The sequence below is a fragment of the Anthonomus grandis genome, chromosome 22 (assembly GCF_022605725.1).
Source record: "Anthonomus grandis grandis chromosome 22, icAntGran1.3, whole genome shotgun sequence".
In the NCBI taxonomy this organism is placed as follows: Eukaryota; Metazoa; Arthropoda; class Insecta; order Coleoptera; family Curculionidae; genus Anthonomus; species Anthonomus grandis.
This window is the reverse complement of record NC_065567.1, coordinates 26,646,051-26,672,241: the sequence shown is the minus strand read 5'-3', so window position 1 is coordinate 26,672,241 and position 26,191 is coordinate 26,646,051. Positions and strand designations below refer to the sequence as shown.

Genomic DNA, 26,191 nt, shown 5'->3' with positions numbered 1-26,191 from the left:
CCGGTACAAATTAGTTTGAAACTCCGCCGGCCAAAGGGCAAACGAGGCCCTTAGTCAAAAAGTTCCGTCCATAAATTTCCCCTGTAATCACCTAAGAAACGAACGTCTTGCCGCCTGAATACAAATCGCCCTACCGTTCTGTCGATACCTCCAGCACGGAATATCAAATCAAAATTAACGAAAATCCTCGGCTCTTATCTGGAAAATGGATAGTTATTATTTAAAAATTAAACCATTCGACCCCTTTGCCACTCAAATGTAATTTTAATTTGTTTTCTCAAACAAACTCAGCTTGACCCAAATTGTACTTAGAAGGAATAGTTTAGTTATCGGGGGGGATGAGTGGCCTTTAAGTGTTCCTTTGTCTCCGACTGAATTACCCTTTATAATTAAATTATACGTATTTTATTTCAGGTGGCCCCTCAATGTATTGGAGCACCCTGTGCTTTTGGATGTACCTCAAGCGGAGCCGGTTATTCTTGCGGTTGTCCTCAAGGTTACACACGAATAGGTCAAGGTCATTGCTTATCAACGGTCACCCCATCTTTGGCGAGTTATGATATTGGAGATGTCCCCACTTATCCCATTGATGAACGTTACGCCAGTGGACAGAAGGATAAATTAATTACTACTGAAGGATGCTTCTCTTGTCAGGTAAGGATTTTCTATTTGACAGGGAAATATATTCACTATTTGTTGCAAAAAAAACATTATAATGCATGGTCAATTTATTAGTAAAAACAAATGAATTTATTTATTTTATAGACATATGTACATACATTATTTTAGCATCTTATTCTGTAACACCTTATATATGCAAAAACAACCTCACATTCATGAAAATGATTGTATAAGCCTGGAAAATGTAAAAATTATTCCAAATTCCTGGACGAAAATGAAGTCAGATGCGTGGAATAAAATTAAAAATTACCTTAAAAAATAAGATCTGTGATCGAGCAAATCCTGATAACCTCAAACGCAGACCTAGAAAACCCGAATTCCTAATACTTCCTAATTCAAACTAATGTCAAATTAAGAGAAGGCTAAATAAAAAAAAAACAGAAGATGATATCCGGAAACGTTAAACGCTTCCCTTCCGGGTTATCGTTAGGGCCCATCAGATAATCCCCGAGTTGCCGGACACTTGGCAGGCAAACGCCCCTCCAAATAGACAAATAATCTTGATTCCGGAAGATTAAAAGGAATTAATATTGGCCGAAGTCTGTCGGCCTTATAATTTAACCGTTATTAGGGTCAGGACTAATGCTATTGCGGCCCTAAAAGATTATTTAATCAGGTTTTGTATATATATGGTGTCCCAAAAATGAACGATAAGCCGAAAACAGGCAATAGGCCAGGTACTTAAGGATTCAAAAAAAAATCCGTCTTGAATACTTTTAAAATTATAGGCATTCATAGAAAATTGACACCTCCTGTTGATTTTTTTAGTACAGTGGTTGCACATTTTTGAATTTCTTAACAATTTTTTTTAGAAAGATAAAATAAGGTATTTTCATGTTTCCCTCGAAAACCTTAAGGTTATGTAAGAAAAGTTTATATACAAAAACTATAGATTTTTTTTTTATTACCTATAATTTTCTTAAAAAGCTTTTTTTCTCAAGCAATTATCTTATGCAAAAAACAGTTTTTCATTAATTCTACCCTTAGCCCCCCACCCACCCCACACAACTTACCAGTAAAAAATTGTTTTCAAAAATCGTTGTTCTCCAAAATTCTAATCTAATAACAGAGTTTGTTTATCTAAATTTGATATAATTGTATATATTTATATTAATAAATATTTAGTACAAAAACAGTATTATTACATTGGTTATTATGGCCAAAAAATGGTAATTTTTCAAATGAAATTTTTACTGGGCAAATGTTTGGGGTGGGAGGGGGGTAAGGGTTGTGTTAATAAAAACAATATTTTTGCAGAAAATATATTGAATATTTAATTTAATAACATTATATATTAAAATTTGTTAATTATTAATAAAAAGAGAGAAATTAAAATTTAAAAAAAAGTACACGAATCCAATTTAAAACGTCGTAATAGACACAGTCAATTTGAACATTAGGTGCAACTTAAATAAAGTTTTATTTCATTTATTTTGACTGTACAATTATTAACTTAGCTTAGAATAGCGGCGAACATTTGACTATGTACTAAAAAATTTTTTTTCTAACTTAGTTATAACGTGTACAAACGAGAGAGATTATTTCACAGTGATCGTCAAAGGATTTTGGAACCCAAAGGGAGTTATGTGCCCAAAACTGGGTAAAAAGTCCAATTTTTCGCATTCTACCGCATTTCACAGTTCAAGTACATCTTCGATCATCTTGAAATTATGTTTTTTTGACTAAGTTATGATGTATACAAACGAGAGAGATTATTTTATAGTGATCGTCAAAGGATCTTGGGACCCAGAGGGGGTTATGTGCCCTAAACAGGGTCAAAAGTCCACTTTTTCGCATTCTACCGCATTTCACAGCTCAGCTACATCCTGGATCGTCTTGAAATTATGTTTTCTGACTAAGTTATGATGTATATAAACGAGAGAGATTATTTCATAGTGATCGTCAAAGGATCTTAGGACCCAGAGGGAGTTATGTGCCCAAAACAGGGTCAAAAGTTCACTTTTTTGCATTCTACCGCATTTCACAGCTCAGCTACATCCTGGATCGTCTTGAAATTATGTTTTTCTGACTTAGTTATAATAAATACAAATGAGACATATTATTTTTCAAATGAATTAAGATAATTTTGAACAAATTTGGACCATTTTTGAGGGATTTATGAAGGTTTTTGTACTGGATGTCCAAAACATTGGCAAAATGTTCACCTTCATTTTTGACAGCCTGTAAAAAGATTTTTATTAAAAATTTCAAAAACCCCTATTGAACCAACAATCTAGCAAGTATCTTAACATTTTGAAATTTAGATTAAATACGCTAACTTTTTAAACCACTTGTCAAACAATGAAGTAATTTTCTTTTCCAAGATAGTTGGTTCAAGTTGGGAAATGATGGTCAAAAGACACAATTTGAGCAAAAGTGTAATAGTTTTTTAAAAATATGAACAATTGGGTTTGAATTTAATTATGTAATTTATCGAAGGGTTATTCGGGGTCACATTAAAAAAAAATTCTTAAGAAATTCAAAAATTTGTAACCATAGTGCTGAAAAGATTAACAGGAAGTGTAAATTTATTTCAATTTTCTATGAATGCCAATTAATTTTAAAAGTACTTAAGATACATTTTTTGAATCTCTAAGCCCCCCTGGTCATCATTGATTTTTAGGAGACCCTGCATATGGTGTCTCCTTCTTGTTCAATGTAATTTCCTGAGAGGTGAACTGAAATAAAACGAAAGGGCATAACGAGGTCGTCTTTTTCGCGCGAACTCGAAAAAGTTTCCTCCACCCCGTCGCTTTATCTAAATGGATTAAATATTAAAGGTGCAATCAGGCTGATTGTTGGCCAAGGGACGAAAGGACTCTTATGGAACTGCACGGGCAGATAAAAACGCCGTTGAAAGGATTTCTTTAATATTTAAACGTGTTGCTTTCGTGCTTTTTTTTCCGCCTTAAGGCGACCGCAAAGAAAATTCCCGCTTAATAAACAATTCGCGAACAACAACGCTGTTTCTTTTTTTTTTTGATTGATAGCAAAGCGGTTAGGGTCGGAAACAAGTTGATTGGGGTAAAAACGAAGGGCAGGTACAGTCAAAGGTAAATAAGTAAGGGTCTTTACCTCCCTGGAGAAACATTGTTTACGTTCTGATTGAGTTCGAGACGTGTAGGGTAAATTTCGTTTGCTTAGCCCTTCCGGGGCTTATTTTTAGGGCCTGCTCGTGCCAGCCCAATTATTGCTCCAACCTGATTTGTAATATTATTTAAAAAAAGAGTACTCACCCCTGCAACAAAATCCGCCTCGAAAAGGGAAATAGTTTCCTTAAGAAACAAAGGGGTGCCCCTTTGAGATATAAATAGTTTACGCCAGCCAGTCCTAATTAAGTTTCGGACACGTCGGATAACTGGATCAGCAGCTACAAATCCCATTTCCCAGTTAACAAGGCTAATCCTTCATTGCTTAATTTGTTTGGCATGTAAAATAGTTAAGAGAACTTTCGAGTTTCGGCGTTGAAGGGTTGAAGTTCATTTTAAAATGCGAAACAACTTAATTTTCCTTTTTCTTTGCAGCTTAACGGTCGTCACAGGAGAGACTCAAACTCATCATCAATCAGCGATACGGTGTCCAGGTTATTTAAGATTAAAAGGAGCGCGAAAAGGCGCACGCGCAGGCATCATCATGGGGAGGAGGTTGATCTGACGATATCAATGGCGCAGACTAGGCATAGGACAAGGATAGTGAAGATACAACCATCTGTCAAGGTAAGATGTCAACTCGACCATATCCAAGTAGCCGATGAAATTTGGATGCGCAATGGTAAAACCCCTTGATGAAGACCGCTCATTTAATGAGCTCTGGTGCATTTCCAGTTTTTCAAAAATCCTTCTTACCTCTTTTAGTTTTCGATTTAAAGCTAAATGTTATTCCTTATGATTCCTATTTTTTTATTAGGAATATAATAATGTGCTTAATAGGTTTTGAGAAAAATAGAAAAAACTCCTCAGAGACTTTTCCCAATTTTCTGGAAAACTATTGGACCTAAAAATTATTTTTTTGTTGCATCTGATGCGCATTAACATTCCAAATTATTTTTGTTTTAACAATTTTTTTCTCCAATTAATCGTTTTCCAGAAAAAAAATAAATACGAAAAATATTAACCTTTTCCCATTGGTTTCCATTTGGATTTTTTGGAAAAATTGGATATAATTTTTTTCTCGTAAACTTTTTAAAACTTTTTTATAAGACTTATTTGAAGCTTTTTGAGAGATTAATAAATTCATTAAAAAAAAAAATAAATTTCTCAAAATTTATTTTTTTCAAACATTTCGCTTAAAAATTTTCCAATTTTTTTTTTAAATACGACCCATGCAACACGCGATAGTTTAATAAACGTTTATTTTGATTTACACCAGGTGTACATTTTTGGTTGAACTTCAACGATAAATAGCTAATCTTCTATCTAATAATTGTTGATATGGAATTTATAAGATCTAATCTATTTAAGCTTAAATTGTGGTAGATTATATCAGGTGTACAGCAACTCTATCAATAAACTTTACATTTATCCTAAATATTTGTTTGATTAAAAAAAATACACCACTGCATTTTTCTAAAATAAATTTTTTGAATCCTCGTTTAGTTTTGAGCAAATTGATATTTTTGAGTTTTTTTTATTTGTATATTTTATTTGTTACATTTATTTTGTGTCATATACGTTAATGCATTTCCTATTTTGTTCTAGATTTCCCTGTGTATGATATTTCATTATTACACTATAAGATATATACGTGTATGAAAAGTATATCGTATGCTACACAGTGATCGAATTTAAGGCCTAGAAAAGAGGATTTACATCCTTTTTTTAATTTTCTCAATTGTTAATCAATCATTTTTTTTAAATGCCGAAGTTCTCTCCCATTTGTAAACAGAATCATATATGATATACGTATATTTTAATCTATAATTTTTTTATAAAGCATTTTTCTCTTAGGCAATTATTTTCTGCAAAAAAAAACGTTTTTTATTAAATCTACTCTTACCCCCCCCCACCCACCCCACACAACTTACCAGTAAGAAATTATTATAAAAAATTATTGTTTTCCAAAATAAAACGCAGGAATAACAGCTGGTTTTATCGCTAATATCTAATCTAATAACACAATTTGTTTATTTAAATTTGATATAATTATAAATATTTAATACAAGAACAGTGCTATTAGATTGGCAATTATGAACGAAAACAATGATTTTTCAAAAGATTTTTTTACTGGTAAGCTATGTGGGGTGGGTGGGGGGTTAAGGATAGGATTAATGAATAACGTTTTTTTTGCACTAAGTTTCTCCCAGAAATCAAGTGAGTCTGCACATTCATTTTGACCATCACCTCTCAGCATTAAAACCCTTAAGTCACTTGGAATTTTCAACACTAAGGGCTTAAGTGCCCTATATAATTTTTGAAAATGATCCGTATACACAACAAAAAAGTAGCATCATATATTAGCATCTTCTTTCTCATTAAACATTAATCCTGTCATTAACCAGATCTAGCTACTCTCGATTTTCCTTCACAATTTTATTTATTGGATATGCATATTACGTTTGAATTTAACATTAAAATAAGTCAAACAGCGAAAGACATTATTACCTGTATAATATTGCGTTAAAAATATGGAAATTTACATTAAGTTTATCGTTTACTGTCTCTGTTATACACTGAGTTTTTCACTCTTTCTTTTGCGCATTTTATGGGCTACTTGGATATGGTTGAGTTGTAGTCGTTTTCTTTGGAGTTTCAACTATCTGGGGGACTAAGACCTTATCGTTAAAATAGCCTGAAAGTTTATGAGCTTTTTTAGGCAAAACTTGCTCCTTAATAGAGATTGTACCCCATTCATGGAAGTTTTTTTTTCTTCCAGGCATTTTAAGAAACTCCTCTTCTGTCTGAGACTTCATCTAATTAATTCCTACTTATTTTTTAGATCCCAATGGTTTACACTATAGCAAAAGGAAACGAGCAAAACAAATTTGAGCTGGTGAACAAACACGGTGTGTGGGCTCTGCATTTCAAGCGACGCCTGAAAAAACCCGCAAACTTCGACTTACTTATCCACGGTAAACCGGAGAAGCAGGAGAACGAGTCGACTTACCAATTCGAGAAGCCGCTAACGCTAAGGGTTAGAATAGTGGTCACGGGGTAGAATTAATTTTTGAGATTTCTTTAGGTAATTTTTTTTATTTAACAATAAATGATCGAGTCAGTTTAATCGTGAACGTGGGTAGCTGTATTGCTTTTCTTTAATTATTCGTATTACTGCCACAGGGTGTACCGGATGCTATGAGGCTGAAATAGTTTCTTTTTTTTAATACTTTTTAGTAGGCTTTTGAATGTTGCCCTGCCTAATTAACTGCCATAGAAATGATCTGATAACTATATAAAAATGTGTTCAATGAGAAAGAATATTTTTTTTAGTATTAAATTACGCTATATATGTTTATTAATTATGTAAATTGTAGATGCATTTAATTTTTTTTATATATTTATTAAACAGTGTACAAAGTGTTTGTAAGTTACCCAAAAAAATTGTGAGTGTAGAAATTTATTATAATAAATCGCCTTTAAAATAATAAACGTTATAAATATAGATTAATAGTGTTTTTATTCTACTTCCTACTTCCACATCCACACACCAATAAAATAGATGATTGAATAGACTGGATTCCGTAAAAACTTTAGTACAATTAAATATATTCACTCATTCTATCCACTCTTGGACATAGGCCTCTTTTTGATCGAATTTAGTGCTATCTGGTGCCATTTTTTCTCTATCTCTCTCATATCCTCAGACTCAATAATATTCAAATGGTGATAGCAGATAGCTTGGAGGCACTGCAAAGGTTAATGGACTATATCCAAAAAAAATCAGCAAAAGAGATATAAATGAAGATCACTTATATGTCGATGGAATTGAACGTGTTCAATATGTTACTACCTTGGAACTATTATAAGTGAACAACAGAACATGGCAAAAAAAAAATGTCATATAGCAAAAGCAAGGACGGTATTTCATAAAATGACCACCATTTTCGAAAGTCACCATCTATCCTTTGAAACAAAAGTAAGGCACTTAAGATGCTATGACTTTTCTGTTTTATTGTATGGCATAAAATCCTGGACACTCATGGAAGCCACCACTGAAAATCTGGAAGCGTTTGAGATGTTGCTATATAGGAGAATGCTCAGAATACGATGGACATACATGTGTTGAAAACCTTCTTTTTTAGATTGATAGGAAGTGTTCGATTTCTTAATGTTCCTGCCAATTTTCCAATAGCAGCTCGTGTTCCTAAATATATTGTAACGATATATACTTCGTCATATCAGAATAACACAAACGGGTCATCTCTGAAGACAATGTAACTGACGGCAAAATACATTCTTTATTTTCCTTAGCAACTATAAATAACTAGGCAGGTATAACAATAAATACAGTTCGTCCATGATATCTGTGTTAATATTTGTGTTATCAAAAATGCCATATCTCGGCTATCATAAAAGCAACGGACTTGCGGATGGTCTCGTTGGATTCAGAATGACGAAACTAAGACAAAACCGTTGGAATTTTCACGATAGCTCCCATAGAAGCCGAGATATCGACCTTCAAAGTTAGGGTTTTTTCATTTTTCGGGTATACCCCCCCGTATCGATTTTTTTCACCAAAAATTGATTTTTTTCGAAATCAAACTAAGTATACCAGCGTCTTATTCTGATCACCTAGATTACGAAAACACCGGGTTATAACAGGATCCGAGCAGAACTAAGGGAATGAGAGCACTTTGAAAATTCCTGAAAAAGTCGTTTTCGACGTCCGTTTTTGAGGCCAAAAATGGGCATCAAAAATGCCATATCTCGGCTATCGTAAAAGCTACGATCTTGCGGATGGTCTCGTTGGATTCAGAATGACGAAACTAAGACAAAACCGTTGGAATTTTTCCGATAGCTCCCACAGAAGCCGAGATATCGACCTTCAAAGTTAGGGTTTTTTCATTTTTCGGGTATACCCCCCGTATCGATTTTTTTCACCAAAAATTGATTTTTTTCGAAATCAAACTAAGTATACCAGCGTCTTATTTGGGTCACCTAGATTACGAAAACACCGGGTTATAACAGGATCCGAGCAGAACTAAGGGAATGAGAGCACTTTGAAAATCCTGAAAAAGTCGTTTTCGACGTCCGTTTTTGAGGCCAAAAATGGGCATCAAAAATGCCATATCTCGGCTATCGTAAAAGCTACGATCTTGCGGATGGTCTCGTTGGATTCAGAATGACGAAACTAAGACAAAACCGTTGGAATTTTCCCGATAGCTCCCACAGAAGCCGAGATATCGACCTTCAAAGTTAGGGTTTTTTCATTTTTCGGGTATACCCCCCGTATCGATTTTTTTCACCAAAAATTGATTTTTTTCGAAATCAAACTAAGTATACCAGCGTCTTATTTGGGTCACCTAGATTACGAAAACACCGGGTTATAACAGGATCCGAGCAGAACTAAGGGAATGAGAGCACTTTGAAAATCCTGAAAAAGTCGTTTTCGACGTCCGTTTTTGAGGCCAAAAATGGGCATCAAAAATGCCATATCTCGGCCATCGTAAAAGCTACGATCTTGCGGATGGTCTCGTTGGATTCAGAATGACGAAACTAAGACAAAACCGTTGGAATTTTCCCGATAGCTCCCATAGAAGCCGAGATATCGACCTTCAAAGTTTGGGTTTTTTCATTTTTCGGGTATACCCCCCCCGTATCGATTTTTTTCACCAACAATTGATTTTTTTCGAAATCAAACTAAGTGGCTTTCGATGTTTTTGCACATTTTATAGCATAAGCAAAATGGCACTCAATGGAGACCACGATGGCACAAAATAATTGTGCTCTCTCTCTCACGTGCTTTTACTCTGAAGAGAGAATGGTGACATCATGTGTCTCAATTGCTCAGACCGTGGTTCTCCATTCATCTCTGTCTTGAGCTGCAAGAGAAGCTTCCTGCAGACCGTGACAAATGATTTCTTTCCTTTGGTCCACCCTCTTGGTCGTTAACCATTGATTTTCCTTTCCACAATAAACCTGTCCAGCCCATTTGTTCTTCTTAAAATGTATCCAAAATACCAGGTATTAAGGTATGTCAGTACCAAAGTATGATTGGTTTATCATCAGCCATGTGGTGATTTTTAGTATCTTAAGAATGTACACTTTAGTATAAGGTTCTGTATATGACATTCACAGCATTCTTCTGTAGGCTTACACAAAAGATGTGACGGTAGATCCTAAAAACGTTGGCTAAAAAATGTCAAAAGAAGGGTTGGTAGAGCTTGGAGATAGACAAAGCAGCGTGAAAAACTGGCAGAAGAGGCCTATGTCCTGGGAAGGACATAGGATAGGATAGATAAAAAAAATAAAAATCAGTTAATTTTAAATAAACTGCCTGTCCGTTGAACAATTTTATCGAATAAATTCAAAATTACCGCTAATTCTGAATCGAGCAGAATCAGCAGATTTTTCTTCACACGATCGAATCTGATATTGCCGATTCAATTTGTTTATTCATATGTACAGTACCATTACGTTTTGTTTTAAATTTTACTAAGACTGTGACTATGGTGCTGAGGAATTATATTCTTCTCTGTTCAACCCATGGTAATATGGGAGCAAGTGGGGTTTTTAGGTGAATATCATGGGTGTGGAAAGATCTGTCTTAGTGATTCATTAATCGGAATCAGAAGTTGAAATATTGTGGAACGGATTAATTTTTGGGATCTCTTGTTTGTGATTATCGGAATTTTTGGTTACTCAGGTAAGTACTTTACGTTATTTCTGTGTACTTTTTAATTTTTATGGAGAAAACAGCTTTTTTTCAAAAATCGATATAAATAATAAGGGATTTGAATTCAATAATATATTGGGTGTGTCTCAAAAGTGATTAATGGGGTATTTACGTAATTTGGTTGCTAGCTTATATATGATGAGGGTCCTTTTCAGTATAATTTTTTTAATGGACAAGTGGTTTAGTATTAAAATTTCCGTATGGAAAAATTTTTTAAATTTATATTTAAAAATCATGATAATGGGGAGAATTTAGTAAATTTTTATTTATTGGTAAAAGGGTTTAGTATTAAATTGTACTAAAATGTTCTTATACATGGACAAAACAATATTCTTATAAGTGTACATATTTCGATAGAGGATGGAATTTCAAGTACAATTGCCTTATTTTTTTTTCCAGGCATATAAAAATATTCGAAGCAATGCAAACAATTTTAAGGCAAAAAATCAACTTGGCAATACTAAATGCATTAAAAACTCTTCTTATTTTTTAGATAAAAAATGGCATTTTTAATAAAATCACAGCCTTTTTCATAGCACGCAATGTTGCCAAATCGTTTTTTTTTTTGCCTTAAAAAAATTAATTAGACTCGGCACATCTTTGTTAAAATTATTAACCTTCAAATATGTGTCTATGTTTCGTACCGCATGTATTTTAAATCATGAGGCTCCTAACAAAGACACACTATAAAAGGTCTGTCATCTTTAAAAAAAATTACCCTGGAAACCTATTTGGAAACATGGATGGTGAAACTCCCATATCTAAAAATTATATATTATATATCTTTGGATGTGTCGTTATTTTGTTCACACATGTCTTTTAATCCATGTGGGGCTTAATAGAGACACATATTGAAGGTAAACCAGTCAACACACCTAAAAATAAATTGCCCTAAAAGTAAGTAATTTTTTTTAAGTAATAAATTTAAATACTATTTTTACATTATATGGCAACAGCGCTCAGCTGAATCCAGGATGGCTTCGCTTGCAAGTTTTTCAAGCGGTGTTGCCCTATGAGAACAAAATTAACATGCATGCAGAGAGAGAGAGAGATAGAAAAAGGAAATGTTTTACTTATCAATATATCTATCAGTAATATGTGTAATTTTATATGATGTGATCATACATGTGAATAACTTTATGGGTCTTTAATTCATTCACACCATGTATTATTTAAATCATGACACCTAACAAATAGAATATTATAGATCCTTAATTTTTTAATAATTCTAATATCGCGTTGCCACGCCCAAAAGCATTTAAATGCGCCGTAAACAAGATCCGACTACAGCGCATTAACTTCTTGCCCATGTGACTCTCCTTATATGGTTATGTTCTCTCTGATTGGCTCGGATATAAAGGAGTGTTCTTGACATAACCTCTTTGTTTCAGTTAACAGATTTACGTTATATTTGGTCGGGATAAAGCCGCAAAAATGTTTCTCCCAAGTTTTTGCAATCCTTCCGGAAATCCATTAGGCCATTTCATAAGGAACCGGGTACTAGTGCACGTTGTCCTTTATTACTCTGAGTATCGAGTCGAAGGATATTTAATAGGACTAGACGATAATGGCTTCTGGGTGGTTGATAGACCCGTAGAGTTAAACCAGAGGACTAGGAGGAGGCGTCATCTTGGAGCCAGGGTACTTATTGACGACGATTACATCGCTTACGTAGTTCCCGCTTAACTTCAAGTCATTTACTGTAAACGCTTTTCTAACATGTAAATAAACGTTATTCAAAAAAATATATTAAGCCTTTTTGTTGAAATGTGCATAGTAGTTCGATAAGGCATCTAACATGTGCACAAGAGTGAGTGAGTGCAAGATGCAACTCAAGCGAAATTTTCTTGGTAATCATAATCGGCGGAAATCGATTAGCTGGTCGCATTCATAGGTAAGGATTCGTTTAAATTTTCTCAAGATGTCGTTTAGATTGTGACAAGTTTGATAATTGTTTACAATAAATAATTACTTGTTCAGCTTATGGGACTGCGTAGTTGGGTTAAATGGTGATAGTTTTGACGATGTTTTTTGTCCTTCTGAATGACGAATTTAAAGGGTAAAAACATGATTCTAGGTTAAGCATTTGGGGTGTTCTGGTTGGAATAATTCGAATATTCTTAAAAGAGGTTTAGTCAGAAAATGCGTTTCTTTTTCTATAATTTTTATATGAGAATGAAAATTTTCAGAGTACAAGAAGTTCATTAATTATCAACTTATTGAAACATAAAAAACACCTTTTATGTGCAGTGGGGCCACACTCAATTACTCCGTAGAAAATACATATATTATATGTTTTTAATACGTATAAAACCTAAAAAAAAATTATAATAATAAATGCCCTCATTATATTCAAACTAATGATAAACTAAAAAACTATCATATATAACAATAATTATTGGCGATAATTAATTATATACCCCCTTGATAAGAAGGCAGTTAATGGAAAAAAATACCTTTTTTTTAGTAGTTGATAGTGCTTTGCTTCCTCAACAATGAAAATCCTTAAATTTCTTTTATGTTTAATTTGTGTGAATTATTGCAGTGGTTTTTCTTTATCACATGCATATTTAAAATATTTCCGACATAAGGCGATCGAAATCATTGATCTGGCTATACCCAAGAGCGAGTGTTCGAGACACCTAAAAGCTATGACTAGAGATTTATTTAATCTGAAGAAATTATGGGCTCTGAAAAGTTAGTAAATATTACATTTAAAATTTCAATCATAACCTATTAATTAAAAAAAAATTATCACTAAAAAAATCAACCCTAACCTAAATTTGAACCGTCGATTTTAGGTTAGAATTCTGTCAAATGTCATGGCATTTTATGCGGTCAATTTTTTGCCATGTATGCTCAATATTTAAATTTCATTTTATTTTATTTTAGTCTGTTTCTTATGTTCATGTTGCTTTATTTGTATTTTTTGATGAAGTTTCGTAATTACTTTACTAAGTAATGTGCTTAGTTTCTTTTAAGGTTATGTTAATTTTAATATACTCAATAACTATTAATAAAGAAGTTGACTCCCTTACCGAAAAATCCCGAACTAATGAGCCATATCGTAAGCAATAAATTGACTGCTACCGTTAAATAATTTCCTCGCTACCACTCACTTTATTTTTAGTGTTGGATGCCTCCTCAAAACCCCAACCAGGGTTTTTAACAGGAAACCTCTTCCATTTTGGGAACTATGACGAATGTTTGGCTATAGCTGAAGATAAAGAAGAATATGGTGTTATTGAGGGGCAGTACTGTACAGTTGCTGTCACCCCAGTTTCAAACACTTCAAGCGATCTGGGGCAGATACTGGAATTTACCAAAGTAATAGTCCTGGAATGTTACTTCAACGTTTAATTAAATAATTTCGTTTTTCTAGTCCATACCGGACATAATGGGGATTGAAAGGAGCCGCGAGTTGTCTCATATCATAAAATACGTGAAGGTAGTTTATGGAATTTGTTTACCGAAGTCCTGTAAAGCGGATAGTATCCAGAAGCTCTGGAATTACATCGAGTACACCTTTAGGCTTCCAGTTCACATCTCCACCTCGGATGATTTTTGTGTTTATAAAGGAAAGACACCGTTTGAGTTTGAATTTGACAACTTTGTCTGGTAATAAGACTAACTTACTAATTTCCTCAAAATGTCTTTTATTTATCACAGGTGGATATTCGGAATTTACTTTGCTTTCATCACTTTCTGCAGCATTTATGACATGATGTTTGAGGACGAAGGTAATTGTTTTTGTTTTCAATAAAGTACTTACTAAAACCCCAATTGATTTTTAAAGAGACCAGTGAGGAGGAGGAGACCATGTGGGTCGACCTACTAAAAGCATTTTCCTTACAACGCAATGCTAAGAAAGTTTTCAATATTGAACCAAATCCCAATGAAGACACGAAGTTCAGCTGCTTTCTGGGTTTTAAAGCGATTAGTATGCTTTGGATTGTTTATGGGCATAGATTTGCTTTAGGTTATATTTCTGGGATTATTAATATGATGGTCTATTTTGAGGTAAGACATTTATTAGGACTTCATATTTTACAGTATAAATTAGAACTCACCTAGCCAATGATAATAAAGGTTCAGTTTTCTTACCTGAGTTGAATGCCATAACATGGTATTCGGGTATTCCCTTAGCCAATCATGGTGAAGGTTTGGGGTGTGGACCTAATAACCTTCTCTGTTATTGGTTTCCAATACATAACCAACAGAAGAAGAATATTAAAGAGTCATTTTTTATTGTATAAATTATTTGGTAGTGTAGAAGTCTATACTTAGCGTAGGAGTGGTAGGATTGCCGTTCTCCCAACAATAAAATGAAAAACACTTATCACTTTAGTATTTTCTGCATATCGCATTACATCATGAATTACTAAAAACTTGAAAATCATAAATTTTTAATTTTAATTAGAACTTAAAACTTACCAGAACTATCAAATACACATCTCAAGTCTTAAGATTCAGATAAGCATTGATTCTATGGTATTGAAAAAAAATTATAAAATGTTACAAACAATACATGTAGAGGCGTAGGAAGTTTATTTAGTGAAGTTTATAATTTATGTAAAATAGAACAAGGAACGATATTTTACGATAACAAATAAATAATACAATAAAAGCAGATATATATATTTTTTAAACAGAAATTAAGAATTTAATAATTTTTATTTACAGGGGCTGATTGAATTAAAAAATTGCAAGTTATCAAAGTTCTTTCTCTATTTCTGTTTAACCCGTTTTTTCCCAGAGTTCCGATATTGGAAATGTCATTATTGTCCCGGTGTTCCAAAATCGGAACGACCACGTTATTCCCACTCTTTTCAGAGAAGCGTGCTATCTTTCCGTCGCGCGGTCGTGTTAATGTCGTTCTGGCTAGCATAAGAGAAGGTTTGGTGTGCGTTTTTGCACATTTTCCGCATTTAATGTGCTAATTACTGATTTTTTCTTTTAAAGTTCACAATATGGTGTTAAAAAAGTGAGTATAATTTTTATAGTTTTGATAATTAAATTATTCTACTGCAAAAAATTTATTGTAAGTGATGTAATTCAAGATATTTTATATACCCAATACGAATATTATTGAAAGTTACTAAACGATTTGATCATTTTAGGTTGTTCCTATATTGGAACAAACGGGGACATAATTTTTTATTTTCATTGTAGGTATTACACGACCCAAGAACTAATTGATTTAGTTAAAGATGAGCAGTTTTGGGCTGCGGATGTTTTTATCACACCTCCAAACGATGAAAGGGATTCTGAAGAGGATTCTGATGATGATGAAGTTCCTTCAGCTAATGTAAATCACCTTAGTGGTCGTCAAATGCAGTCAGAAGCTTGTGCTAAAATAAAGAACATTGATGGAGTAGCTTATATTGAAGATAATGATCAGAATAAAAATATTGAGGAAATCTTCGCAATCAGGCCATTCTATCGTAAACGATCTATAACTCTCCTGAATTATCTGATGGTAATGCAAGCGACGATAGCGATAATATACCTTTAGCTCGCTTGGTAACCCAAGCTAATATAAACAGAACCAATTTAGAATGAAGCTAGAAAAAAGTGGAATTGAATGACTCCTTCCCACAATTTGTTTCTCCGAAAGAGCCTGGACATATTTTCAGATGCTGTTGCGTGCTTTGAATAATTTTTTGATATGGAAATATGTAATTATTTAGTAGAAATGTTTAATTTGTATGCCAGACAAAAAGGCAATCATAATTTTAGTACTGATGCAGGAGAACTAAATAGCTTTATTGGTATTTTATATTTATCCGAACATTTACAAGTTCCAAGATAGCGTATGCTTTGGGAGGTGGATACTGATACATACAATCCATTAGTAGCAAATGCAATGCGAAGAAATCGGTTTGAATTGTTAAAAAAATTTGCGCATTGTGCTGATTGTGACAATAAATTTGCGAAGTCGCAACTACTTTTTAACATGTTAAATGACCAATTTTTGTCTTATGCTCCGCTTAACGAAAAACTGTCTATTGATGAAAGTATGGTACTATATTTCGGAAGGCATGGAGCGAAGCAGTACATATTAGGTACGGCTATAAAATATGGCCCTTGTGTGAAAAATCTGGGTACCTAATACAATTTAATCCCTATCAAGGTAAAGAAGCAAATAGGCGCTACATGGACCTAGGATTGGGAGGATCTGTAGTGATGACCCTTTTGGAGAATCTCCCAAAAAATGTCCCATTTAAAATGTATGGCGATAGATGTTTTTTCTCTTTAAAATTAGTCAATTCGCTCCACAAGATCGGAGTAGGATATACAGGTACAATCAACGGGAATAGATTAAAGAATTGTCCTTTGCGCAATAAAATGCAAGAAAAAAAGGGTACAAGAAGCAACTTTGATTATTCTACAGACGCTAATTTTCAAATAACAGTTACCTTATGGAATGATGACCGTCCTGTTCTAAATGTAAGTAGTTGCGATCCGGTGAATCCTGTTGGTCAAGTTAGTACGTCAGTAGTAATGCCTGGCAATACAATAAATATACGGGTGGAGTGGACCGAATGGATCAAAATATACGCAACTATAGAAATGGGTTTCGTTCCAAGAAATGGTGGTGGAGTCTTTTCGCATTTTGCTTGGACTCGTGCATGCATAACGCCTGGCAGCATTACAGACTTCAACCAAATGGCGAAGAAGTGGATTTTTTAAAGTTTCGAAGAGAAGTGGTGCAGGTATATTGAAGAAAATATGGAAGGCCTATTTCAATTGGAGGACGCCCTAAAACATCAAAACAATTTACGACGGTACGATGGTTTGAATCATTGAATTATTCCAGCCACAAAACAGAATAGGTGCGCCCTATGTCACAAAAACTCGACTAAGATGTGTGAAAAATGTAACCTCAATTTACATGAGGCTTGTTTTAAAGACTATCATGTGTCTAATTATTTTATGATTTTTTAAATTAAACTTGACTTTTGTTCATAAAAATTAAAATTGGTTTTATGTGTGTTTCATGTGTTCCCAATGTTCCAAAAATGGAACATCAATTTAAAAAATAAAAAAAATATTTAGAAACAAAAAAACAAATTTTCACAGAAAAATATAATTTGATTTTTTTTGTTTTGCAAAACTCTGGCATAACAGAGGTAATTTTAATTTATTTAAACTTGGAAAAAAACGGGTTAAGGTATTTATGTAGGTACGATATGCAACAAAAACATTAGTAAACATAATCTATTCAAAAAACTCATTAAAAGATGATTTCGGTATGTCAATGATATTTGTACAATATTTAATGGAATTAAAAAAGATGTGGAGGACTTTCTTAAATAAAAATATAAAAAATGAACATTTATACAGAAATCTTTTTTTAGGTACGTGACATTAGACAATACAAGGATATATACAATACTCTTAAAATATAATTTATTGCAGTAAAATAATTCGAATTATTTTATTAAAAGTACACCACTGTATTTTTCTAAAATAAATTTAATTTCTTAAATTCTTGTTGAGTTTTGAGCAGATTTGTATTTTTGAATTTTTTTTTATTCGTATATGTATTATTATATACTTTTGTTTCATACACTTTAATGCATTTCCTATTTTTTCTAGATTTCTTTGTGTATGATATTCCATTATTACAATATAAAATATATACGTGTATGAAAAGTATCTCGTATTTTACACAGTTGAATATATGTGATATCGGAGTCATTTTATTACATATTTGAGGTATAGTGATTGAGTTTAAAAACTAGATATGTAAATCCCTTGTCATTTTTTTAAATGCCGAAATTTTCTCCCTTTTTTACAGAATCGTATACGATAAACGTATATTCTACAGTTTTACTTATTTGCGCTAAAAAATAGTACAACTACTGTAATTTTCATAGCGATAAAAAGAGGTTTTTTTTCACGTTTTACTCGAAAACCTTAGGGTTTTTTGAGAAAAGTATATAGATACAAAAACTATAGATTTTTTTTCACCTATAATTTTCGTAAAAGGAATTTTTTTTCACACAATCGTTTTTTGCAAAAAAAACGTTTTTCATTAATCTTATCCTTACCCCCCCACCCACCCCACACTACTTACCAGTGACAAATTGTATTAAAAAGTCATTGTTTTTCAAAATAATACGCATGAATAACAGCTGGTTTCGTCGTTATTATCTAATCTAATAACACAGTTTATTTATTTAAATTTGATATAATTATATATATGTATGTATATTAATAAAATTTAATACAAAAACAGTGCTATTACATTGGATATTATGGACAAAAAACGGTTATTTTTCAAAAGAATTTTTTACTGGGCAAATGTCTGGGGCGGGTGGGAGGGTAAGGGTTGTGTTGATGAAAACCAATGTTTTTGCACTGTTTATTTAAATTTGATATAATTTTATATATAAATATTTTGTATAAAAACAACGTTATTATATTAAATAATATGGACGAAAAAAAGTAAATATTTGAGGTGTAGTAAACGAGTTTCAAAACTAAATATATAAATCCCAAGTCAATTTTTTTAAATGCAGAAATTTTCTCCCTATTGTAAACAGAATCGTATATGATATACGTATATTCTACAGTTTAATATACGTTGACTATATACGGTTGATAAATATTTCAAAACCAAATATTTGCTAAAAAATCGTTGAATAAGTATATATTTAATGATAAAATATATTATGTATTGGTTGGGTAGTTTGAGTTTAAAATACATCTTTAGTCATACCTTTAATATCCAATCATCCCTTTAACTAAAAATTTGCAGCCTTCAATTTACTCTTGCACAGATTGTTTAATATCCCCCTATTAAGATGAAAAGTTCAACATACGACATAATGTCTTGTTGCTTTAATGAATTAAAACATATATTTCATTTTATAAATTATTTTTTAGTGGAGAGAAACCGTACTAGCCCTCCTAATCTTAGTAAACCCTTTTGCCGTTGACACCTTCCTAGTCATAAGTGGAGTGTTGATTTCTTACAAATACATGCAGCTCAGAGACCTTTTACCTGCAGGAAAACCATTTCCTTACTTCATGTACTACCTTATGCGATTCTTAAGGTAAAACCATTATTCATATTTAATTTTTTTTAATTTATTTTATTTTTTAGACTTTGGCCCGGCTTAATCGCCACCGTACTCTTTTACACATGCGTCATGAAGTATTTGACAGACGGTCCTATGTGGACTATTTTCACTTATAAGTTATGTCTCAGTTGTAAGTTTACCGGATGGGCTACAGCTCTGTTTATGTCGAATTTTATGAAGTTTCATTACCAAGTAAGTCTGTTTTATGACACAATTATCATTAAAGATTAAAACTCTTTAGAACTCATAAAATTTCAATGTTCTCCTGATGATAGTGATAAAAGTGTCACACTAACGGTTTCTACCATAAGACTGTTTTGTGATTCGACAAATATGATTTCTAACGTCTTGTAAATCTATTATCATTCTAGTGTGTAGAACCAACCTGGTACTTAGCAGTAGACACTCAACTCTATTGCATATCACCACTGTTACTGTATTGTCTCTATAAGTACCCTAGAAGAACCACGTTTGGTTGCCTTATCGCATGCGTTTGCTCAGGATTGTGGACTTACTACGTCACACTCGTTGATAAAGAAAGTTGGTTGCCAGCAGAGTAAGTTTAAATTAAACACCATCAATAAAAGATACATAAATTATTATATTTGAACAACTTTATATAGAACAATATCAGATAAATCAACGAATAATAACATTTAATGATAATGATTTCCTGCAGCCCTTAAAATTCAGAACCAAACGGGACAAACTCCATATCCTTGGATCGATTCAAATTGAATGTAACTCCATTTATTCCAAGCATGTGATGTTTGTCTACAAAATAAAGAAAGTACTATACAGTGCATCCCAAAAGTTATGTCTAAATTCATTTAAAGTTCAGAGGTGTTCAGAGGTTCGAAAAAAAACGCTCGGACCCGTCGATTTTTTCAAATAAAAGCTTCTACGTATGTTTCATGCATCATGTCCTATACCTAAAGTCAACAGTTATCGAAAAAAAACGATTCATGTAACAAATAAAAAAAGAACAATGTTCTAAATGGTTGCCATTCACGGCTTGACAATATCCATGGCGATCAATAAAGTCTCGTTGCACATTTTCAATCATTTCCGGAATTATGGCGCGCACTTCTCTGCGAATTCTCTCTTTCAAGTCGTCTAGATTATTTGGCCTATTAACAAATACCTTCGACTTGAGGTATCCTCACAAAAAAAAGTCCATTGGTGTTAGGTCAGGCTATTTATTTATTCGATGGGTCCTCTCCTTCCTATCCACCGATTGGGAAAGGTTTCATCCAAAAATGTAGGCATAGTGCGGAGGAGCGCCATCTTGCTGGAAAATTAGTTCTTCGTCAAGATAGTCTGGGTCCAATGGATTTGGAAATAAAGCTAGTAATGCTGGAACTAATTCAATTTGGAGAAAATCGAGATACACTTGTCCCGTTAAAGTCTGTTCAAAGAAAAAGGGACCTATTACTCTTCCGCGCACTACACATTTAATTTTTGAGGGTACTGGGTGTTTACCTCCATCATCCAATGCGGATTTTCTGTTGCCCAATATGGACAATTTTGTCTGTTCACACTACCATTCAAACAGAACGTGGCTTCATCGGAAAAAATAATATTTGTTATTAAATTATTATTTAGATTGCACACACCTGAATTTTAAATGAATTTAGACATAACTTTTGAGATACTCTGTATAACTAAGTTACCTAAGAAGCATAATTTTAATTCTAGGGGTGACGATAACTACTACAAAAGAATTTACCAATCAACTTTCGTCCGAATGCCCGTATGGCTTATTGGAATTTTAGTAGGAACTCTACTCTATAACTATCCAAACATTAAACTCTCAAAGGTATGTCATAAAGACGTCCTTAGACTTCTAAGGACATTCTGGGACAATGACAAGCTCTGTCATAAATTATTTCAGGTTATAGTAAATTCCTTCTGGACCACATCAGCTACCATTATAGGAGGAATCATTTGGGTGACTTACTTGATGGCTAATAAGCCTTATGATGAATATAGTGCGGCCCTATTTAACTCAATGGCACGCCACCTGTGGGGTATTGCCATAAGTTTAATTATTATTTTGTGTTCTACTGGACATGGAGGTATTATTTTACATACATAGACTTATTTTATTGGGTATCACGTCAGTTATATTAAAAATTAATTTAGAAAATACTATCTCACATACTCACAAATTGAGGAGAAGAAGAAAATATACGTAATACCCAATAAAATAAGTAACTCATTATGAATTCGTCACAACAATACAGATTTTATTTAAAAATAATATTATTTGATCAAAACGTTTTAGGAAAGGTAAATCGGATTTTGTCATCAAAATATTTTAAACCAATGGTGAGGATTTCATATAGTGTTTTCCTGCTTCACTCTGTTATAATTTTGCTGTTTCAAGGAGGCAAGAGGAGTCCAAGTTATCATAGTGATTTTCAGATTGTATGTGTAAAAAATTCATTTAGTAACAAAGTTGAAACATTTAATTATTTTTTAGTTTCATGGATTCTTAGGTGATCTACCTTTGGTGCTCCTAGGGGCATTCGTCTGGTGTCTCTCATTTGAATCTCCTTTTATTAGCATTGGCAAAATCATCGTAAAATATTACAAAGAAGGCAAGTACTTAGATGATGAATCACACTGAATTGAGTTGATTTCATTTTAGGTTATCGTAATATGAAAATTGCCCTGCCTGAAAAGAGAGAGCAGAACCCAAGAGATGAGTCCAAAGGGAAACTAAGTGATGTGAAAACTAAGAAAATAAAATAAGTGTAGTTGTATGACATTGGAAATAAATTGTTTGTATTTTTTCTAATTTTATTTATAAATAACCCTGATGCAAAGACTACTAGTGTTTGATAGTGAAGGTTATAATATGATGGGTACTTACTTGTAATATAAAGGTCCTTTAATATGGGGCATTGGGAAATCTGAAAACTTAAAAAACAGGTAGCAAAATGATGTCGTTTGGACGTCAAATCAGCAACTACTAAAATCCTTACCTTAAACTTCTCTTCTTACTTATTCATTAGTTTAGGTGTTAAGGCTAGCACCTCCTTCAAAATAAGTTTCTCCAATGCACGGTCCATGTTCTTGGGTTCCGGATAACATTTATGCCATTCCCCCACGGTGAGGAACCTGGAGCAGAACTCGATGCGCCCCCTCATGCATTCTTTTTGCATCTTGTCGGCGTACTTGGGGTGCTGGTACGCAATCGCGTTTTGGTAGTTATTCGCACGCAACATTTTTTTTTTCTGCGGTTTGATTGCACTTCTAACCGTTTTAAAGATTGAATTCGTAACTTTCAGTTCGCGTCAAACAAAACCGGAAACGTCAAGTCGTTGCGTCAATCTGTCATCTGTCACTGGAAGAAGTTCCTAGTAATACCGGTGTTGCCAGTTTTATTGTTGATGGTTAATTGCTGAGATGTGACGTAACTGCTTTCGTTAAGAATAAAAAGCAGTAATCCGTTATTAATATAATCAAAAGCTATTAGGCAGTAGATAGTTCATAGAACACCGCTTTCGATTTGTAGCATTGATTCACTTCACCAGATATAGCATTGTGATTACCTTTTAAGAAGCCTGAAAGCCAATTAACTTTGTTGTGCTGAAACAGCCTCCTTTTCTAAGTTTTTTTGATACGTCTTCAAATTTCCACCATAAAATAACGGAACTGCCAAAGGACATTTCCAACAGAAAAGAAATACTTCCTGTATCCAAGACTCGTTGACTGAGAGATGTAGCACCTGTAAAACTCTTTTAGCAGAAATATATCCCACTGGATAACTGAATAACATCTTTTCATCACTAAATATTACTCTCTCCCAATAACCCATCGGTAAGCGATTAAACTGTTGGTATATCTGCAACCGGACTTCTTTATTAGTTTCGGTTAATTCAATCTGGTTGCTGGCTGTTCGACATCTCAGATTGCTTGCAGCTAATCTTTTTCGGGCAGTTCTAACACTTGCTGGGAATGCTGTGGTAGACACGTCTTCAACGGCGGATTTAAATGGATTTTCTCGGCAAAAATTAACCAGTCGTTGATCTTGTTGGTCCGAAGTAATTTTTATATTCCCCCCTCGATGTAGGTTTTCCACACTTTCGGTTTCTTCAAATTTGTGTTTTAACTTGAAAATTGTGTTTTTGGATATACCAAATTCATCAGCCAGTCGAGAAATGGACCAACCATTTTCTAATTTGGCGATGATGCGGTGCTTAACGGAATCACTTGAACGAGGCATAATCAACACTGTAATAACTCTTTGGAACCACGAAAAGGACTAAATAAATTAAGCCCACTTACCCTGGTATTTATAAAAAGTGCTGGAACCAGGTATTACGTATTAATAATACAATATCAATATAAAAAAGTATTGTAAATTTTGGGAAATGATCGAAAGTAATTTCCTAAATTTATTTATTTTAAGTACAGGTAGCTAATCCTCTTTAAAAGTGCCTCGGTGCTCTTATTTCATTATATACTGGCCATTCAAGTCATTTAGTAGGTCTACCTGACTTATATTACCTAATAAATAAAATTTGTTTGTGCCTGTAATCCAACATCGTAGCCCGAAAGTCGCCTATCTTGTAGCACAGATGACACAGATCAATTATTTGTTTATTAGGACTACTGATATACTGATAAACCCATATTGGTTTTAACATAATATCCGCTTAGCGTAATTTATCTGCGAGTCGGCCCAGCGAGACGTTGTTGGCGCACGAAAAGTTACGAGAAACGAGTTCAGGTCGTTCTCTTTCAACCGGCCGGGCCTGTACAAAGAATGCGACAATGATATACATATATTGTTTATATTTAATTTACGTTTACAAAGAAGGGTTATTGCATGTTAATAAAATACAATTATTATTTCATAAAAAGTTAAACGTTTAAGTATGGTATACACACAACCAAACTTATATGGAATCACCCAGTAATTTTGCAAAATGGAATTTATTTAAAAAAATAGTCATTGAGGATTAAAGGGCACTTTTTCAAAACCAAGTTTATTAAAAAAAATAATAAAACTGATTACAATTTTCACAATAATAGAACAAAAAACAAAAAGTGTAGATTTCTATAAAAATGATTTTTTCTGAATATGACAATTTAACAAGAAAGTTAATTTAAAATTAAATGTTAATAATCAGTATTGCCACCTCTAGCATCGATGCAAGCACGAATTCGACGAGGCATGCTATTTATCAAATTGTCAATGTCTTCTTGGGGAACATTTGTCCATTCTACTAAAACCGCTTGAATAAGTTGCTCAGTATTACCAGGAGCATTCTGGCGAGCTCTAATCTTTCTTTTTATCTTATCCCATAAGTGCTCTATAGGATTAAGATCCGGTGAGCAAGAAGGCCACTCTAAAACGGCAATACCTTCCGTTTCTAAGAAACATTTTGCAACTCTGCTGGTATGTGGAGAGGCATTATCTTGCATACATAAAAAAAAATTGCCAAAACCACCTCGCCAGAGCCTAATTACAGGTTGCAATACCAAATCTACATACCTTTTAACTGTTAGGGTTTGTCGAATTGGAATTAAAGGAGTTCTTTCACCAATTATAATTCCACCCCAAAACATTACAGTACCTCCTTTGTATTTCGGGATAGGTTTGGCAGCACGAAGTCTAGCTTGTCTCCCTTTACCTCTTAAAATGCGAATCCGCCGGTCATCGGATCGTAGTCCTATTTTGGTTTCATCACACGGTCAATTTTATGTTGCCTTGAAAGTTCTGGAACCCTTAACTGTCTTCTGCTAAATAATTCCCGAGCGCGAAGTCTTCTTCTAATAGTTTCGACAGAAACACTCACACCCGTAGCTTGTAAAAGTTGCCTTTGAAGCTCTAAATGAGATGTTGTGGGATTTCTTCTTGCTATTTGAGCTAAAAAGCGATCCTGCCCTTCAGTAGTTGCTCTTTCACGACTTCTCCTTGGTCTGTTTTTTAAGGTTCCCAATTCCAGAAATCTTGAATATGTTTTTGAAATAACACCTTGTGTAACTCCCACCGTTCTAGCTATCTGCCTTTGTGACATGCCTTGTTCTGCCAGAGCAATAGTTCTTCCCCTCTGAACTTCCGATAGTTCAATGTATGGCATTCTTGTTTAGTTTTCAAAAATAAATAAATTATAAATTTGATGCGACTTGCAAGTGAAACAGTAAAATCGACGCTACTAGGTAAAACATTATTATTTATTATTAATCGGCCTGTCCTTGAGAGTAAATACTTGTACTTTTTTATTGCTTGCAAATATCTTACTAAAATATTTCGTATTAATACAAGGTGATTCCATATAAGTTTGGTTGTGTACTTTGTTGACAAAATGGAATGAGTTTCTAAACAAAAATTCAAATTGTTGTTTTTTAAAATAAAATTGAAATTAAATTAAAGTTGAATTTTGAGTTATAGAAAACAAGTATAAAGCGTTTATTTTAATCGTTAAATAATTTAAAAAATAAATAGTTAAGCTTAAATTGTGATATATTTTACTAGGTGTCGAGGAAATCTATTACCAACAAACTTTACATTTATCGTAAAAATTCAAAAAACAAATAATGCACCACTGCATTTTTCTAAAGTAAATTTA

The 26,191-nt window shown here is 33.3% G+C and overlaps 2 protein-coding genes and 2 long non-coding RNA genes across 5 annotated transcripts in view; 3 read left to right on the top strand and 1 right to left on the bottom strand.

Annotated features, from left to right (window-relative positions):
- Positions 1 to 7,280, top strand: part of LOC126748375 (fibrillin-2-like) — a 68,165-nt gene extending 60,885 nt beyond the window's left edge. Inside the window, exons 45-47 of the mRNA XM_050457565.1 lie at positions 415 to 654; positions 4,206 to 4,397; positions 6,616 to 7,280. Of these exons, the coding sequence (XP_050313522.1) occupies positions 415 to 654; positions 4,206 to 4,397; positions 6,616 to 6,834 (651 nt within the window). The 3' untranslated portion in view covers positions 6,835 to 7,280. The remainder of the gene's footprint in view (positions 1 to 414; positions 655 to 4,205; positions 4,398 to 6,615) is intronic.
- Positions 7,281 to 10,372: 3,092 nt separating this feature from the next.
- LOC126748380 (uncharacterized) lies at positions 10,373 to 12,259 on the top strand. Its single transcript, XR_007664707.1, has 2 exons — positions 10,373 to 10,482; positions 11,904 to 12,259. It is a non-coding gene; the product is annotated as an uncharacterized LOC126748380 (long non-coding RNA).
- A 733-nt stretch (positions 12,260 to 12,992) lies between these two features.
- Positions 12,993 to 22,407, top strand: LOC126748376 (nose resistant to fluoxetine protein 6-like). 2 transcript variants are annotated; one of them, XM_050457566.1, is made up of 13 exons: positions 12,993 to 13,209; positions 13,643 to 13,839; positions 13,895 to 14,130; positions 14,182 to 14,252; positions 14,309 to 14,532; positions 19,408 to 19,577; positions 19,628 to 19,796; positions 19,976 to 20,160; positions 21,303 to 21,423; positions 21,499 to 21,682; positions 21,892 to 22,034; positions 22,090 to 22,207; positions 22,258 to 22,407. In XM_050457566.1, exons 1-13 carry the CDS (start codon positions 13,008 to 13,010, stop codon positions 22,359 to 22,361), a joined length of 2,124 nt encoding a protein of 707 aa, XP_050313523.1. In that variant the 5' UTR covers positions 12,993 to 13,007; the 3' UTR covers positions 22,362 to 22,407. The 2 variants fall into 2 exon arrangements, with proteins under 2 accessions (XP_050313523.1, XP_050313524.1); XM_050457567.1 differs by lacking the exon at positions 12,993 to 13,209 and adding an exon at positions 13,419 to 13,579.
- LOC126748379 (uncharacterized) lies at positions 20,186 to 22,922 on the bottom strand. Its single transcript, XR_007664706.1, has 3 exons — positions 22,595 to 22,922; positions 22,483 to 22,529; positions 20,186 to 20,378 (listed from the first exon to the last, which is right to left on the bottom strand). It is a non-coding gene; the product is annotated as an uncharacterized LOC126748379 (long non-coding RNA).
- Positions 22,923 to 26,191: the final 3,269 nt, after the last annotated feature.